We start from the raw sequence: 17962 nt of genomic DNA on the forward strand, positions 1-17962 counted from the left end.
AAAGATTTTATTTATTTATTTGAGAGAGTGAGAGCCAGAGAGCAGGAGCAGGGTGAAAGACAGAGGGAGAAGTAGACTCCCCACTGAGCAGGGAGCCCAATGTGGGGTTCGATCCCAGAACTCCGGCACCATGACCTGAGCCGAAGGCAGATGCTCAACTGACTGAGCCACCCAGGTGCCCCAATACTGCTGTTTTTTTTTCTACTCAAAGTAATTCCTTTTTAAAAATGTCTCATGTATTTCTATGTTTGCTTAATTTTATTACTACCTTCATTCTTTATTTAATAAATCTTTATTGAGTATACACCATAAATTATATACTTTCCTATGAACTGTGAAGGTTATAAAAATGGCTTGATTATGGTCCCTACCTCAGGGGACTAGTTGTTGAAATCAGATCTATTCATACATATCTAAAAGCCATGGGGAGAGAGTGTATGTACAGAGAGATTAAAAAAATGTTAAGAAGCCAGTTGCAAAGAATTTGGTAGTTTCTTAAAAAACTAAACATGTGCTTACCAAATGACCATTAATGCACTCTCAGCTATTAATCCCAGAGGAATGAAGGTTCACAAAAAAACCTACACACCAACACACAAATGTCATAGTAGCTTTATTCATGATAGTAAAAATTGTACACAACTCAAATGCCCTTCAGTGAGTGAATGGTTAAACAAATTGTGGTACATCCCTACCATAGAATATTACTCAGCAATAAAAGAATGAACCACTGAGACACATGACTTGGATTGATGTCAATGAAATTATGTTGAGTGAAAAAGCTAACCTCTAAAGGTTTCATACTGTATGATTCCATTTATATACCATTCTTGAATAGACAAAATTATAAAGATACGGAACAGATTAGTGGTACCAGGAGTTAGAGACTGAGGACAGGGATAGGGAGGAAACCAGGTGGCTGTGGGTAGCTTGAGAGATCCTTGAGATCAAACTATGCTGTATCTTGTCTGTGGTGGTAGTTACACAAGTCCACACATGATAAAATTACATAGAATTAAATACACATATACACATATAATTGCATGTTTTTAAAACCAGTGAAATCTGAATAAAATTGATAGAATGAAGGATTATCTCAATGTCAACTTCCTGGTTGTTATATTATACTATAACTAAGTAAGATGTTTACCATTGTGAGAAACTAGGTAAAGGATACACAGGACCTCTCTGTATTATATTTTACAACTGTATGTAAATCTATGATTTTCTGAAAAAAATTTTTTTAAGTTTGTTTTTTTTTTTTTAGATGGTAAGGAATTTCAGAAAAGAGGATGTTATATCCACTTAAGGGAGTCATGGAAGCCTTCCAGGAGGAGTCATCATTAAACAAGAAACCAGCCCATTCTGTTAGTCTAATTATCTCTTCATTTCAAAAATATTTATTCAAACTATTATGATCAAGTACCAATTGTTTAAAACAAGATCATAGTTTAATTACAATAGTTATAATAGCTACCATTTTTTGAGCACCTACTATGTTCTAAGAACTGTGCTAAGCACTTTCAAACAGTATATCATTTTAATCCCTACAATCAATCATTCGAGGTAAATATCATTATCCCTGTCTTGTGAGTATATTGAGGCTTAGAGTGTTTAATTAGCTGGCTTAAGTCACACAGTTAATATAAAATCTGGATTGCTTCTTAAAATCAATGGGTAAACAATAATAAAGCTATGTTTTCTGCAAAATAAAAAATAAAACAATTCTTACTGAAAGCCAATCACACATAAAGCACTTTACTAGATACTCTGGGAAGAGGGATAAAAGATATAGAAGGAACTCCCTATCTCTTGTACAATTAATATTATTCCTGTCATGACTTCTTAGCTTTCTCCAATGAGATAGTTAAAATAGACATGTTCAAGAATGCTGAAACTCTTTACATGTTATCTTTCAAAAGAAATAATTTAAAAGTATGATATACTGTATTATCTATTTCTCTGTGCACGTAAAGTTTGAACTGTTCCCATATTTTCACTGTGACTCAACCTCTGTTTCTCAATTTTTTTGTAAAAGAGAGTATCAAAAATATTTCTCTGAGGACTATGATGCCATTGTCAAATTAAACTTCTAAAATTTCTCCTTAATTTAAATCTCTTCAAGTTTATTTGCAGAAGAAATTACTCACATCACATGTTATAAATATTTAGTTTGGAAAATTACCTCCAGAAATCTGGAAAATATTAATCATGATGTCAATTTATATGTATTCATTTTTAAGTGACTTCAGAAAGAGGAATTGTATTCTGTTGGTTTTATAAGACCCTAATACAGAATTTCTACTACGTTTTTTATTACTTGAAGATCCGGACATCAGTTTCCCTAGATCTTCCTACAGCTTACAGGTGCCACCTAGAGGCCCAACTGCAGAATGTACTGAAACAAGGGAATCCATTTGGAATGGAACACTGAGTGATTTCGTTTGAAATGTACTTAAAACTTTGTTTAAAATTCACCACTTGCTTCAATTTTGTTTTTTTCAAAATATCTATTAAATGAAACAAAAATAATCTATGCAAAATATTTCACACTGTAAATTCATGTCAGTTTCCATTTTATTTTAGCCAAGCACCTAAATCTTACCAGTTCATATGCCAATATTATTTGGGTTAGTAAAAGTCAGATTTTTCCTACTAATGTTGGTTTTCAAAGTGGTTATGGTCCAATAGAGAACTTGGATGAGGAGGCAAGGGTAATGGAAAAATTTAGTGAAATCTCACCACGTTAACATATGTACTGGCATGAGTTATAACTAACTTCATAATGGCCTAAATCACTTGCATGCTGTGTCTCTAACTGCTCAGTAGTTATTCACCAAAACTAAAATTATGAAAGTGATTGATATTTGGCTTTTACTCTTCAGTTTTGTCTGCAAGCAGTTAGCAATTCAGTGCTACACGAGACATAGCAGGGAGGCAGCTTCCAGGATAAATTCCTATGATATCTTCCCATCTAAGCCCAAATAAGTCTAATAGGGCAGGGGTCCAAGCATGGGCCAGAAATGCAGTAGCAGGCAAAGATGTGCCCATATCTCAGAATGGAGGTCTGGCCTCCATTTGCATGACTATAAATACACAACACCTGGACCTTATTCCCTTCAAGGCTTTGTATTTGAAAAAGCTTTAAACACAAATACAGAAGCACTTGGTGATAATCCTATTTCATTCAATAGTTTGGACTAATTCTCTCTTCACTCTCTTCTATCCAACAACAACAAAAAATCTTAACACATAAGGTATCCTGGTTGTTCTCAAATGAATTTTCATGGCCTCAGATTTTAAAAGAATTTGCAATATATTGAGTAATATTATTTTCCCATCGTCCCCTTCTTCATGAACTATCATAATAGCAAGCAAATGGATGATATTTTTATTATTATATATTGATATCTTCAACAGTGCAATATTGAATAAATATTATTTGCTTTAACTTAGAACAAGTACATTATATAGAGTTTGTGTAATTATTGTAGGCCACAGGAAAACAGAATCATCCCCACACTTATCTCTGTAGTTGTTAGCTAGAAATGAAAATAAAACTATATCTTGGTTTCTGTGCATTTCCTTAATTCCCATTCTTTCTCCATCGTTAAGTATTTGGTGTTCTGAGGTCAGTTTGCTTGACCTGTCATAATGAATGTGATCATTTTCCTTATTCCATTAAGGAAAAAAAAACCTCCTAATACTCTGTACATAAAAATGTAGTTCTTTCCTTTTTACATTTCCTTTCACTCTGTCCTGCACCTTGAAAGTGGAGATTTACTAAGAAGAGAGAAACTGGGGAAATGAAAGAAGGAATCACTTCAAATTGTAGATATGCATAAGAAATTTATGTCAACAAGCCAAAATTTTGATGACAAAACTTCTAGAAAACAAATGAATGCAAAGTGGGACAGAATCTATCTGCAGAAGCAGGATGCTCAGTGTGGAGCAGAGTTAGGAAGGAAATATATGCATCAAGCAGACAGTTTAGTTAGATGGGTCAGATCCGAGGGACCTGCAAGACTTCTTCTGTGATTCTGTATCTCTGAGAATGGCCCATACACAAAAATGTGCTCCATTCTACTAGGGTTTTCTCTCTTAGACACCAGTTTTGGAACGGATCCAGTCCCGGAAAGCAGTCACTCTAGTGTAAACACCGGGCTTATTAGGTTGTGCACATTCATCTCCCCAGCTCACTATTCCAGCAAGATACCAGATATCTCTAGCATCTGGACTAACCAGTGGTCCTCCGGAGTCACCCTACAGGAGAAGGGAGAGATTAGTAATTAATAATTCAGTTCATTACAGCAGTATTCTTTATTTTTCTAACGAGTTTAATGAAAGGGGTAGTATTCAAAAGTTTTCAGTGTTCTCAAATGCAGAAGCAATTCCCCATGTCAGGAATTCACATAAGGGAGAAGGTCCACTACGTAGAGTACTGGCTTACATTTATAGGTCAGTACGCTGAAATTAAAGGCACCATGTCTTTGGATAACAATACTCTTATCTGGTATATCTGAGAAGATAATTCCTCATATTCCTTATCAGTGTGACATTGCTCCCAAAAGAATGGTGACAAGTCTATTGCTGATAAAAAGCACAGACACTAGAGTCAGACGGAGTCAGACACCTGGGCTTAAATCTCAAGTCTGGCTCTTCCAGCGGGCTAAGACCTTTAATTTACATATTTAATGCTCTTAATAATACCTACCTCCAGTGATAATTTTGAAGATTATGTAAGACAGTAAGTATAAAGTGCTTAGCATGGAGCCTGCCATAAATCAGAACTTAGTAAATACATATTTAAAATCAGAAATTCCAATTATTTAAGCCTTGTTAACTCTAAAGAGCTGTTTCTTTATACAGGCCATAAAAACAAGGTACAGGCTGATTTTTCCTCAAAATCCTGGGGTCTCTAATATTGACCACCCATTAAGTGTTCAGCACTCTATGGAGCTCTTAATTACATGTTATCTCATTAACTCGTGTAATTCTGGCAACAAAATGTGGAGTGAAGTTTCATTTTCTCCATTTTAGCAATAAGGAAACCAAAACTCACAGAAATTAAGTAATTTGCCTGATGGTACATGCTATTCAGGGGCAGAAATGAATTTGAATCCAGAGCAATCTAACTCAGAAGCCCAGATTTCTTCCCCTGCATTATATTAACTTCCTTGTGCATTTTCTTTTGTTCATGTAAAAATATTAAGTAATACTAATAGTAACTGAATTTGTAATAATGTGTCTGTAATTTTTAAATCAATTAACAATAAGTGTTTACCTATACCCTCAAAGTCGTAGGAGATGTCAGAAGATGTAAATACATGGGCCTTGCCCTCAGGTAGCATACAAATAAATCATTTTGATAATTGAAGCCCAAGGCTATATGAAAGCAGAGCGGATCAGGATGAAGAAATAGACGATTCCAGAGATCACAAAATTTAAATCTAATAGAAAGGTGCAAATGAGTCTGAAAATAACGTAATTAAGGAAAAAAGCAGTGTACTTAACAACCTTACAAGGTGCATCAGGTGATGTCCACCAACAAGTATCAAAAGATAGTCTGTCCTGCTAAAACTAGTTAGCTTACACATGATGGGTGAATGGGGGAGTTATATCAGTATAAGCTAGAAATTGTGGTGGTTTATATGTGTTTTGTCTTCGGCAGGGAAGCCAGAATAATGAGAGTAGAATTATAATCTTCAGAAGAAGAGGAAAAAGCTCTCAACTGAGCTGTTGCACAGGCAGAGGTTTTTGGGGCTCCACTTTTTTTTTTTAAGATTTTATTTACTTATTTGAGAGAGTGAGTGAGAGAGAGCACAAGCTGGGGGAGGGGCAGAGAGAGAGGGAGGAGCAGACTCCCCACTGAATAGGGAGCTTTGGGGTTCTACTTAAAGAAAGTATTTAAAAAGTGCCTGTGCCCTGGACTTCCCCTGCCAGAGAAGCACACCACAGCCTCACTCCATTCATGGATCCTGGCAGGTTGCACTTTCTCCTCTGCTCAGGGTTACCCTTTCATGTTCATTGTCTCAGCCCCAGCAAAATCTCAGCAAGCTGGTACTTCCACTCTGTCGTTCCTGTGCGTTTTTAACAAACCCTAAGCCAGCCACCAGCCACCCGCCACCCTGGGCATTCTGCCTGCCCACACTCTCCAAGTTACTTTTCAAGATACAATTTTGCTGCTGTTGTTAATTCTCTGGGTACAAAGTTGCAGAGCCTTTGAGGGCTCTGTTGGTCTGTCTCTAGCCCTATTTTTCCATAAATCCTGTTCTTTTTAGTGAGTGGTTTAGTGAGAAACAGGAAGTTTAATCAAGAATGTACATATCATAACAGAAACTTTTGAAACTAGAAGCCAAACCAGGAAGCAAATTTAGTGGTTAAGATATGAAGTAATGAAGGAATAGACTAGGGTGTTAAACAGAAAGAATGGGGACAGAGATACATTTGAAAAACATGGTAAAGGGGAAAAATATCTCCTAAGACTTAATTGATTATATGTGAAGAAGATCTAAAAGTAAAAGAAAACTTCAACAATAATGAAATCCAGTAACATAAAGGAGAAACTTGAAAATGGAAAAACAGATATAGGCATACCTCACTTTATTATGCTTTCTTTATTGCACTTTACAGATACTGTATTTTTTACAAATAGAAGGTTGTGGCAATCCTTTGTCGAGCAACTCTATTGGTGCCATTTTTCCATTTTGTGTCCCTGTGTCACAGTTCAGTAATTCTTGCAATATTTCTAACTTTTTCATCATTATTATATTTACTATGGTGATCTGTGATCAATGATCTTTGATATTACTATTGTAATTGTTTTGGGGTGCTATGAACTGTGCCCATATAAGAGGGGAAACTTAATAAATGTGTGTGTTCTGACTGCTCCACCAACCAGACATTCCCCCATCTCTCTTCCTCTCTTCAGGCCTCCCTACTCCCAAAAACACAACAATATTGAAATTAAGCCAATTAATAACTCTACAGTGGCCTCTAAATGTTCAAGTGAAAGGAAAGTTGTGTGTTTCTCACTCTAAACCAAAAGCTAAAAATAATTAAGCTTAATGAGGAAGCATGTCAAAAGCTGAGATAGGCTGAAAGCTAGGCCTCTTGAGTCAAACATCCAAGTTACTAACGCAAAGGAAAAGTTCTTGAAGGAAATTAAAATGGCCACTCCAGTGAATACATGAATGATAAGAAACCAAACAGACTTACTTTTGATATGGAGAGAGTTTTAGTGGTCTGGATAGAAGAAATAAGTCACAACATTTCCTTAAGCCAAAACCTAATCCAGAGCAAGGCTCTAACTCTCTTCAATTCTGTGAAAGCTGCAAGAGCTCGGGAAGCTGCAGAAGGAAAGGTCGAAGCTGACAGAGATTGGTTCATGAGGTTTAAGGAAAGGAGTTGTAACCATAACACCAAAGTGCAAGGTGACAAGGCAGCTGCCGATGTAGAAGTTGCACCAAGTTATCCAGAAGATGTAGCTAAGATAATTCATGAAGATGGCTTCACTAAACAACAGATTTTCTTTTTTTTTTTTTTAAAGATTTTCATTTATTTATTTGACAGAGAAAAACCCTGAGGGAGCACAGGCAGGGGGAGCAGCAGAGGGAGAAGGAAAAGGAGAAGCAGGCTCCCTGCTCCCTGCTGAGCAGAGAGCCCGATGTGGGGCTCTATCTCAGGACTCTTGGATCATGACCTGAGCCAAAGGCAGACCCTTAACCAACTGAGCCACCCAGGTACCCCACAACAGATTTTCAATGTAGATGAAACAGCTTTTTATTGGAAGAAGATCCTATCTAAGACTTTCATAGCGAAAGAGGAGAAGTCAATGCTTGGCTTCAAAGCTTCAAGAACAGGCTGACTCTCTTGTTAGGGACTTATGCAGCTGGTGACTTTAAGTTGAAGCCAATGCTCACATACCATTCTGAAAAATCCTAGGAACCTTAAGAATTATGATAGATCTACTCTTCTTGTGTTCTAGAAATAGAACAACAAGGCCCGGATGACAGCACATCTGTTTACAACATGCTTTACAAAATATTTCTAAGTCTACTGTCAAGAACAACTGCTCAGAAAAAATAATTTCTTTCAAAATATTACTGCTCATTGTCAGTACATCTGGTTCTCCAAGAGCTCTGATAGAGATGTACAGAAAGGTTAATGTTGTTTTCATGCCTGCTAACATATGGGTCAAGGAGTAATTTTGATTTTCAAGTCTTATTATTTAAGAAATACATTTTGTAAGGCTATTGCTGCATGGAGAGTGATTCCTCTGATGAATCTGGGCAAAGTAAATTGAAAATCTTCAGGAAAGAAATCACCATTCTAGATGCCTTTAAGAACATTTATGATTCATGGGAAGAGGTCAAAATCTCAACATTAAATGGAATTTGGAAGAAGTTGATTTCAACCCTTACAGATGACTTTGGTGTTTGAGACTTCAGTGGATGAAGTCACTGCAGATATGGTGCAAATAGCAAAAGTGGAGCCTGAAGATGGGACTGAATTGCTACAATCTCATGATAAAACTTGAATGGACAAGGAATTGCCTCTTATGGATGAACAAAGAAAGTGGTTTCTTGAGATGGGATCTACTCCCAGTGAAGATTTTGTGAAGATTGTTGAAATTACAAAAAAGGTTTTAGAATATTATATAAACTTAGTTGGTAAGGCAGTGGCAGAGTTTGAGATGACTGACTCCAATTTGAAATAAGTTCTATTGTGGATAAAATGCTATCAAACAGCATCGCATGCTATAGAGAAATCATTCCTGAAAGGAAAATCTATCTATGTGGCAAACTTCATTATTGTCTTATTTTGAGAAATTAACTCAGCCACCCCAACCTTGAACATCCACCACCCTGATCAGTCAGCAGCCATCAACACTGAGGCAATGTCCTCCAGAAGCAAAAAGATTACAACTCACTGAAAGTTCAGATGATGATTAGCAACTTTTAGCAATAAAGTACTTTTAAATTATGGTATGTGCATTGGTTATTTTAAACAATGTTATTGCATACTTAATAGACTATAGTCTAGTGTAAACATAACTTTTATATATACTGAGAAACCAAAAAATTCATTTGACTCGATTTATTGTGGTAGTCTGGAATGGAACCCACAATATCTTCAAAGGATGCCTATAACGTGTCATAGTGCCTGTTGAGTTTGAGATGGCACATACACAGATTTTAGTCTTATACTGAACATTAAAACTTATAAATGAAAATGGTTTTGGAGTAGGTGGAAATGTGAGACTGAATTGGGCAAGAGTTTAATTCTGATTATGTAGTTTTGGAAGTCATTAAAGAGACAGCTGAGTTCAGAGAAAAGATAGTTTCTTTCAGTGAGTATATAGAGAAGAGAGAAAAATTTCACCTAAGATCTGAGTCTTGATGGATAATGAGTCTTAGAGAGGGGGGTAGAAAAAGAAACCAAAACAAGGAACCAGAAATGAGTGATGGGAGAAAGAGGGGGGGAAATCAGCATATTTCAGGATCATAGAACCCAAAGAAGAATCATATTTTAAGAAAGAGGAAATAGCCAAATGGCACTGAGGTGAGAAAGAGTAGGAGATCCAAGGAAAGATTTTTGCATATGATGTTACTGGTGATTTTTGAGATCTTTAAAATATATGGAACTGGTCAAGTGTCAAAAATTGTGGACACTAGACATAAAATGGGAAAAAAAACTGGTACCAGAGAGAGGAAAAAAATGGTTTCCAGAGATAGGAAAGCATGGTTTTGTAATCAGAGTTAAATTTAGTTCCTTCTCTTTAATTCCCCAAATGTATAAGGAACATTCACATCTAATGCCATCATAGAAGTGGCATTGGACAGTAAGGGACACATTTGCAGATGAAATTATATGACATCTGGGATTTACTTCAAAAAAGATCTGAAAAAATAGGGTGGGGAAGGAAGAGTTGAGAGGATTGTGTTAAGATATATAAGGATAAAGTGATGAGTTGATAATTGTTGAAGCTAGGTTATGAGTACATCGGGGTTCATTATACAGCTCTCTCTACTTATGCATACAGTTGAAATTTTCTGTAATAAAAAATTTAGAATACTAAAGAGGCATATAGCTGTATGTTTAATGTGCACTCCTCTCAGACTTTTAGGAAGGAAGTTGCCATAAATAGAAGCTGAGATATTTGAATGGAGATCATAAATGATGATCACAAATGCAAAATCACAAGTTTTAGTAAAGTTAGAGGCAAATGTGATGAAGGAGATTAAGACAACAGAAGATCTAGAATATCTAAACTATGATTCTATGACTGTCAAGAAGCCAAATAAAATATAATTGATTCTTTCTATTCACAGCAGTTGTTTTTTATGAAGTTGCCACAAACCCAGAATTAGTGAATACTGAATCATTGCCTCCTGGGGGAAATAAAGGGTTTGATTTCCATGAGTCTCTGGTCATATTTTCATCAACTGATCAACACATAACCATATTTTATGTATGTTTCTGTTTAAAGACACATTATTTAAGATATATTATTAATTCATCAATGTTGAACTCATAGCCAATAGCCCTGTAACTCATGCCTGAATGATGTTTACCTAACACACATATTTTCTCAATAAGGCACATCGCTGCCTTCTTGTACTTTACTTCGGCACTACACTTGGGGACTATTTTAAACAGCAAAGCCACCAACAAAAGCACAAAAATGAGGAAAATGTGGCATTAAATAGACCAAAAAAGGGACACAAGTTTATGGTGTGAAAGCTGAAACAAGAAGGCAGTCCATCTCCTTTTCTGACCTCAGGTGGGAACATGCGCATTGGGTGACTCAAATTTTTTGCCACTCTGCATGTGTTCATGAATGATCACAAAAGTGCCTTGATGATTGATTTGGGGTTCACAAACAAATTTTAGCAAATAGGTGAATTCATAAGTACAGTATCTGCAAATAATGAAGATTATGTGTATATTTTCAAGTGACTCTTGTATTAAATTGGTTTTATTCTAATATTTTATTCACAGGATCAACTTTGAATTTTCTGTAGAATTTTGTAATGGGACCAATCTATATTCTTCCATGTCTTCCTCCAGGAATAATCAAGGCCTCAGAGGAGACAAAGAAACACAATGAGTTAAGTCTAATCTTGAGTGTTTGCCAGGAGTGTGGAGACAGGTCAACTGGGTGAAAGAGTTTAATATAGCAGATTGAACAATGCTGAATTGACTGACCCAGAGGTGAAAGTTGGGAATGGACAATGGTGAAGTTGGTCATGGATTAAGTGAAGAAAACCAATGAAAGCAAAACAACAACAACAAACAAACAAACAAACAAAAACAGGTGCAGTGTGTATGTGAGAGAGAAAAAACATGAAAAACTGAAAAAAAATTCTTAGAAATGAATGATATACCACTGTATGGACCTAGATTGGAAAACATACAGAATAACATGTAATTTCAAAACCAATTTGAAGCTTAGAGGAGTGCACATTAAACATAAGATCTGTCAAATCATGAAATTAAAATTATAGGAGTATTTACAGGTGTACCCAAGGAATCAGTATTGGCTTTGATTCTATCAGCAATGTGGATGAAGACGTAGAGGTTATAGCTGTCATAGCGGGCAAAGTCACGTTGACGGTGCTAGCCTATATACTGGAAAGCAAAAGCAGGGTTCAAAATGATGTCTATGCTCTGGACCAAGATAAAATAGAATTACTTATTTTTTTTACCCAAACTAAATTTAAAAGATAATAATTAATTAATTTTTTAAAAACCGGACTTTAGAAATAAATATAAAAAATTCTGAAAGGTAGATAGAAGAAGCCAGGAAAGCTAGGAACCTTAGGACTCAAGGAATGACACACAGTGAGCTCCCTGAATTTACTTTTTTCCTCCACTTATCCGGAACATAGAGCTTAAAAAAATGTCAATCTAGCAACCTGCCAACAGATACAGATGAAAAAGAAGCCTCAAGAAAAGCTTTCTCTCTCCAGTCAAAGAAACGAAAAGGGGGCAAACTATGGAGAACAAAAAACTTTTAGATAATATCTGCTCTACTCCAGCCAAACACAGAAAAAACTGTGGCCCCATCCCAACCCCCATCAGCAAAGGCAAAGTAGGGAGCCTAGACTTCTATCTCTACCAGGCTATAAGAAGGCCCACTCCCCAACCAGAGAAGGCTGAGTTGGAAACCAGACTTTCATTTCTGCCAGATGATAATGAAACTCTTCTCTCTCTTTCTTATGGGGACCAGCTGGGAAGCATAGATTACAACTCAGGGGAAATGAGGCCTACCTCTCTCATTCAGTTAGGGTGATGTCAGAGGAGACCTAGTGGAAAGTCAGGGCTTTCCCCACTGCCAACAGTAATGAGGCCACTACCCCATGATGTCTGTGGAGGCCACAAAGGGAACAGTAACAAGGTTCTCCCAGCCAGAGTGATATCAGAGGAAGCTTAATACAGAGCCTAAAATTCCACCTCCATCCAGCAGTAACAAAGCTCTTCTCCCCTACCTGGGTGTTAAAGGAGGATGAGTAGGAAATGAGATAGGATCTACCTACTCCATCCAGTGTTATGTCAGAGGAAGCATGCTAAAACAGAAGAATTTAAATAAGATCCAGAGTCTTATAATACTCAAAATGTTCAAGATATACCTGGAAATCACTTATCATACAAAGAACTAGGAAAATCTCAACTTGAATGAGAAAAGACAATCAACAGATACTGACACTGAGATGATACAGATATTGGTATTTTCTGAAAAAATTTTAAAGCAGCCATGACAAAAATGTCTTAATGAGCAATTACCACTATGCTTGAAACAAATTAAAAAACAAGACGTTTCAGCAAAGAAATAGCAGATATACAGAAAGATCAAATGAATATATTAGACTGAAAAATGCAATAATCAAAAAACTGATTGGATGGGCTCAATAGGACAAAGATGACAGAAAAGAGAATCAGTGATCTTGAAGATAGAATGATAGAAATTATCCAGTCTGGGGGCGCCTGAGTGGCTCAGTCGTTAAGCGTCTGTCTTCCGCTCAGGTCATGATCCCAGGGTCCTAAGATCAAGCCCTGCATCAGGCTCCCTGCTCCACGGGAAGCCAGCTTCTCCCTTCCCTACTCCCCCTGCCTGTGTTCCCTCTCTCACTGTCTCTCTCTCTCTGTCAAATAAATAAATAAATAAATCTTAAAAAAAAAAAAAAAAAGAAATTATCCAGTCTGAGCAATAGAATCAGGAAGGGGGAGAAAAATAAACAAAAGCTCAGGGACCTCTGAGTCTGTGACAAAAGAACTAACATTCCTATTATTTGACTCCCAGAAGGATACAAAAAAGAAAGTGGGGCTGGGAAAGCATTCAAAGAAATAATGGCTGAAAATTTCCCAAATTTGTCAATGGACATAAATCTGCACATCCAAAAAGCTGAGTAAAGATATTTTATTTATTGATAAAAATTTTTAAAAATTAAATAAAAAGTAAGTAAAAAAGCTGAGTAAACCCCAAACAGGATAACCCAAAGAAATCCATGCCAAGACACATAATCAAACTTCTGATAACTAAAGACAAAGAAAAATCTTGAACACAACAATACAGAAAGGGCAGCTCATCTATAGGGAAAAAACAATTCTAGTAATAGCACATTTCTCACCAGAAATCACAGAAGCCATGATCTAAATGATGAAAGAAAAGAACTGTCAATCCCAAATTCTACATCTGACAAAATTATGCTTCAGGAATGAGTAAGAAATAAAGAATTTTGCACACAGAAAATCTGAGGGAATTTGTCATCAGCAGATCTACACTAAAAAAAAAAAGGCTAAAGGAAGTTTCTAAAACAGAAAAGGAATGATAAAAAATATCTTAGAAAACCAGGAAGGAATAAAGAACAAAATTATAAATAAATAAATAAATAAATAAATAAATAAATAAATAAATAAATAAAAATTCCCTTCTACTCTTGAGTTTCTAAGTTATGTTTGGAACTTGAAGCAAAAAGGTTATCTAATGTGGTTCTCAATGTGATGTAGAGGAAATATTAAAATTTACATCAATATTATCATTATAAATGGGGGAAGGTAAAGAGGCTTAAGGGGAGGTAAGTTTTCTATTCTATGCTCCATCTGAACTAGTAAAATCTCAACACCAGTAGATTGTGATAAGTTATGTATATACAACTTAGAGGAACCACAAAAATTTTTCCACAGAGATAGCCTAGTCAAAAATACTAATAGATAAATCAAAATGGAATTCTTTAAAAAGCTACATAAGTATGATTCTATTTATATAACACTCAAAATTACAAAATTGTAGAGATGGAAAACAGATTCATGATTGGCAGGTGTTAGTAATGGAAGAGTGATACAGGGTTGACATCAGCCATAGCAACTGCTTTCTAGATATGTCTCTAGAGGCAAGGAAAACAAAAGCAAAAATAAACTATTGGGACTTCATCAATTATTCAACAATAAAAAGCTTCTGCACAACGAAGGAAACAATCAACAAAACCACAAGGCAACCTACAGAATGGAAGAAGTTTTTTGCAAATGACATATCTGATAAGGGATTAGTATCCAAAATATATAAAGAACTTATAAAACTCAAGACCCAAAAAATGAATAATCCAATTTAAAAATGTGCAGAGGACATGAATGGACATTTTCCCAAAGAAGACATACAGGCGGCCAACAGACATATGAAAAGATGCTCAACATCACTCATCATCAGGGAAACGTATGTCAAAACCACAGTGAGATATCACCTCACACCTGTCTGAATGAGTAAAATCAACAATACAAGAAACAACAGGTGCTGGCAAGGATGTGGAGAAAGGAGAACCCTCCTACTCTGTTGGTGGGAATGCAAGCTTGTGCAGCCACTCTGGAAGACGGTAGGGAGGTTCCTCAAAATGTTAAAAAATAGAACTACCCTATGATCCAGCAATTGCACTATGAGGTATTTACCCAAAGAATACAAAAATACTAATTCAAAGGGATACATGAACCCCAATGTTATAGCAGCATTATCTACAATAGCCAAATCATGGAAACAGCCCAAATGTCCACTGACTGGTGAATAGATAAAGAAGATGTAGTATATATATAATAGACTATTACTCAGCCACAAAAGAGAACAAAATCTGCCATTTGCAATGACATCGATGGAGCTAGAGAGTATTATGCTAAGTGAAATAAGTCAGTCAGAGAAAGACAAATACCATATGATTTCCTCATATGCAGAATTGAAGAAACAAAAAAAGCAAAGGGAAAAAAAAAGAAAGGGAGGCAAACCAAGAAACAGACTTTTAACTATAAAGAACAAACTGATGGTTACCAGAGGGGAGTGGGTGGGGGGATGGGTGAAATAGGTGATGGAGATTAAGGAGTACACTTGTTGTGATGAGCACCGGGTGTTGTATGGAATTGTTGAATCACTGTATTGTACACTGGCAACTAATATTACACTGTATGTTAACTAACTGGAATTTAAATAAAAACTTAAGAAAAAAAAGAAAGTGATAGAGAAGTAGGTGTTACTATGAAGGAGATCTTTGTGGTGATGGAATAGTTCTCAATTGCAGTGATGGTTACACAAATCTGCACATGTAACAAAATGCCATTGACTAGAAGCACACATTGCACCAATGTGAATTTCTTAACTTTTATATTGTACTATGGGAATGTGAGATGTAATGTTTGGGGAAAATGAGGTGAAGAATATGTGAGACTCCTCTGTAAACTTTCTATAAATCTATAATGATTTCAAAATAAAAAGTGAGCAAAAAATTCTGCAGCATACTAACAGGTCAAACCACGTACCTGGCACGCATCTCTTTTTCCTTTCAAGGAGCCAGCACATAACATTCTAGGAGTTATGGCACCATTGTAAGATTGGGGTTCGTTACAGGTTTGAGTGTCTATGAGATCCACTTGTACTTGCCAAAGATGATTTTGACTACCACCTAAAGGGAGAGAATAGTCTTTATATTTGTATATATACATATACTCTATAAACCTCAAGAAAATCATAATTATTGGATGAGATGGCAATATAGGATATGTCTTTTTTTCAGGTACAGTCATATTTTGGGGAAAAAAATTTCCTAACTACTTTAAATGAAAAGGTAGGTACCTATTAGAGAATCTCAAGTTGTTTCCGTGATTTCCATCCCACGGCAAAAGTTAGAATGTAATTTCAGTAGGGAGAATGGTGACCTTATGATTCTCGCATCTTCACAATTGAGTATATTAATGATCCCCAATCTCTTCTGTGGTTAATTCCCTAGTAAAAAGTTCAGCCATATTTACTATTTCAGACCCTTACCAAGCACCATTACTACAATAGTAGGGAGGCACTTGATAGTAAACTAAAGCAATGAAGAAATGTATGTGTCTTCTAAATGACCTAGTTCACAAATAGTGTCTGACTTGCCCAGGTCCATATGACCAACCCACCAACATATTTTGGCATAATGACATTCCATTCTTTAAATGCCTTAGAATACCAAATTGGGTTACTATGGTTTGATTTCTCTTCAGATGCTCACCATCATTTTGCAGTGCTCCAAATCCTGTCACAAACATCTCACTGCCTGGGTGGAACTCATGGGATGCATCAGGGAGACAAATCCTATGTACTGCATTTGTGTAGGGAACAGGGCTAGAAAGCTCTGCAACTGAAATATCATAGTCATGTGATGGGTACTTATATTTTTCATGGACAAATATCCTTCGAAGGCCTTGTTTCATCTTTGGAGGCTTTATTGTTACTCCAAAGGAAACGGTCCATCTGTCTGGGTCCTTATACCTGAGGAAAAAGTACGAAGAATAAATTTCACTTTACCATACTACCAATGTAATGACTTATATTAAACGATTTAGGCTGCTGGTGTCAATATAAGTTTTCTTTTTAAAAAGACAATTTCTATATAAAGAAACAAACTCTTTCTAATCTGAGAATCAGGCTCGGGAGTAACATCAGGTAAAAAAACCACAGTGGCATGTTTTTTAGGAGATACATGCCACACTGCATCTAAATTGCTCACCCCAGATCCTAGGGCTTTTTGACATTTCTAGGAATCAGTGATTCCAAGAGACATGTGGAAAGCATATTTTATACAGAATGAAAGGACTAAATGTATTCTATGCACCATGTTCCCTACCCACAAACATACACATTTCTCTGAAAACTGAAAAAGCTACACTTAAATATAACTAAACATTACTATCCTGTATACATAGTCATTTTGCATTGGGTTGAAAGGTCTCTATTCTTTGGAATACAACTAGTCAAGTTACTCAGCTGAATTTGTTACTACCAAATTTCTTCATACTTAATTCTTTCTTGCCATGTGAAATTTCCCCACTGAGATCAAACCTTCCATCCCCTATCCCCATCTCTGATAGATAGACAGCAGAGAGATATGGCTCTTTGACATCAAACTGAAAGTCAAAAAATGACTTTAAAACTTCTTTAAAACTCCTGCTTCCTTTGACAAATTATTATTTATTTATCAATGGATAATTTATCTCCATGTAGTTTGATGCCATTTCCATTTCCAGGCTATTAAACCTCTTATTAAGGTTTATGAGTGTCCCACTCTTTGTGATGTATATTTTATCTTTATATTAAACTCATCTCTTTCCAACTTCATGAGGTATTTCCTTCCTGCCAAGCCCCAATGCACTTTGCTTACAAGTCATTCACAAGCCAGTCATTCACAAGCCAGTCATTCAGGACTTACGTTCTAAAGCAGTGAGCAGCACTCACAAGCCATGTGCTATTAATTAAAGTTGCTCCACAGCGATGGATTCCATCCCACTGCAGACTAGCTTGCCACGGCCATTCACCCTCTTCTACCTGTGTCCCACCGATGATCCTGACACTCTGACTTGTAGTTTTACTCCTTCGTGTCCCACAGCCTGCCAAAGAGAAATGATGCCTTACCTAACAGTTGCTTTTAAGTATCAAATTGTGTCA

At 36.2% G+C, this 17962-nt stretch overlaps 1 protein-coding gene across 1 annotated transcript in view; it reads right to left on the bottom strand.

Annotated features, from left to right (window-relative positions):
• Window positions 1-596: 596 nt before the first annotated feature.
• Window positions 597-17962, bottom strand: part of LOC118546340 (transmembrane protease serine 11E-like) — a 54344-nt gene continuing 36978 nt past the window's right edge. The window contains exons 7-10 of the mRNA XM_036109046.2: window positions 17727-17904; window positions 16530-16789; window positions 15802-15944; window positions 597-4263 (exon numbers count right to left, since the gene is read on the bottom strand). Coding sequence (XP_035964939.1) covers window positions 4102-4263; window positions 15802-15944; window positions 16530-16789; window positions 17727-17904 — 743 coding nt within the window. The 3' untranslated portion in view covers window positions 597-4101. The remainder of the gene's footprint in view (window positions 4264-15801; window positions 15945-16529; window positions 16790-17726; window positions 17905-17962) is intronic.

This window comes from Halichoerus grypus, chromosome 3 (assembly GCF_964656455.1).
Source record: "Halichoerus grypus chromosome 3, mHalGry1.hap1.1, whole genome shotgun sequence".
NCBI classification, from domain to species: Eukaryota; Metazoa; Chordata; class Mammalia; order Carnivora; family Phocidae; genus Halichoerus; species Halichoerus grypus.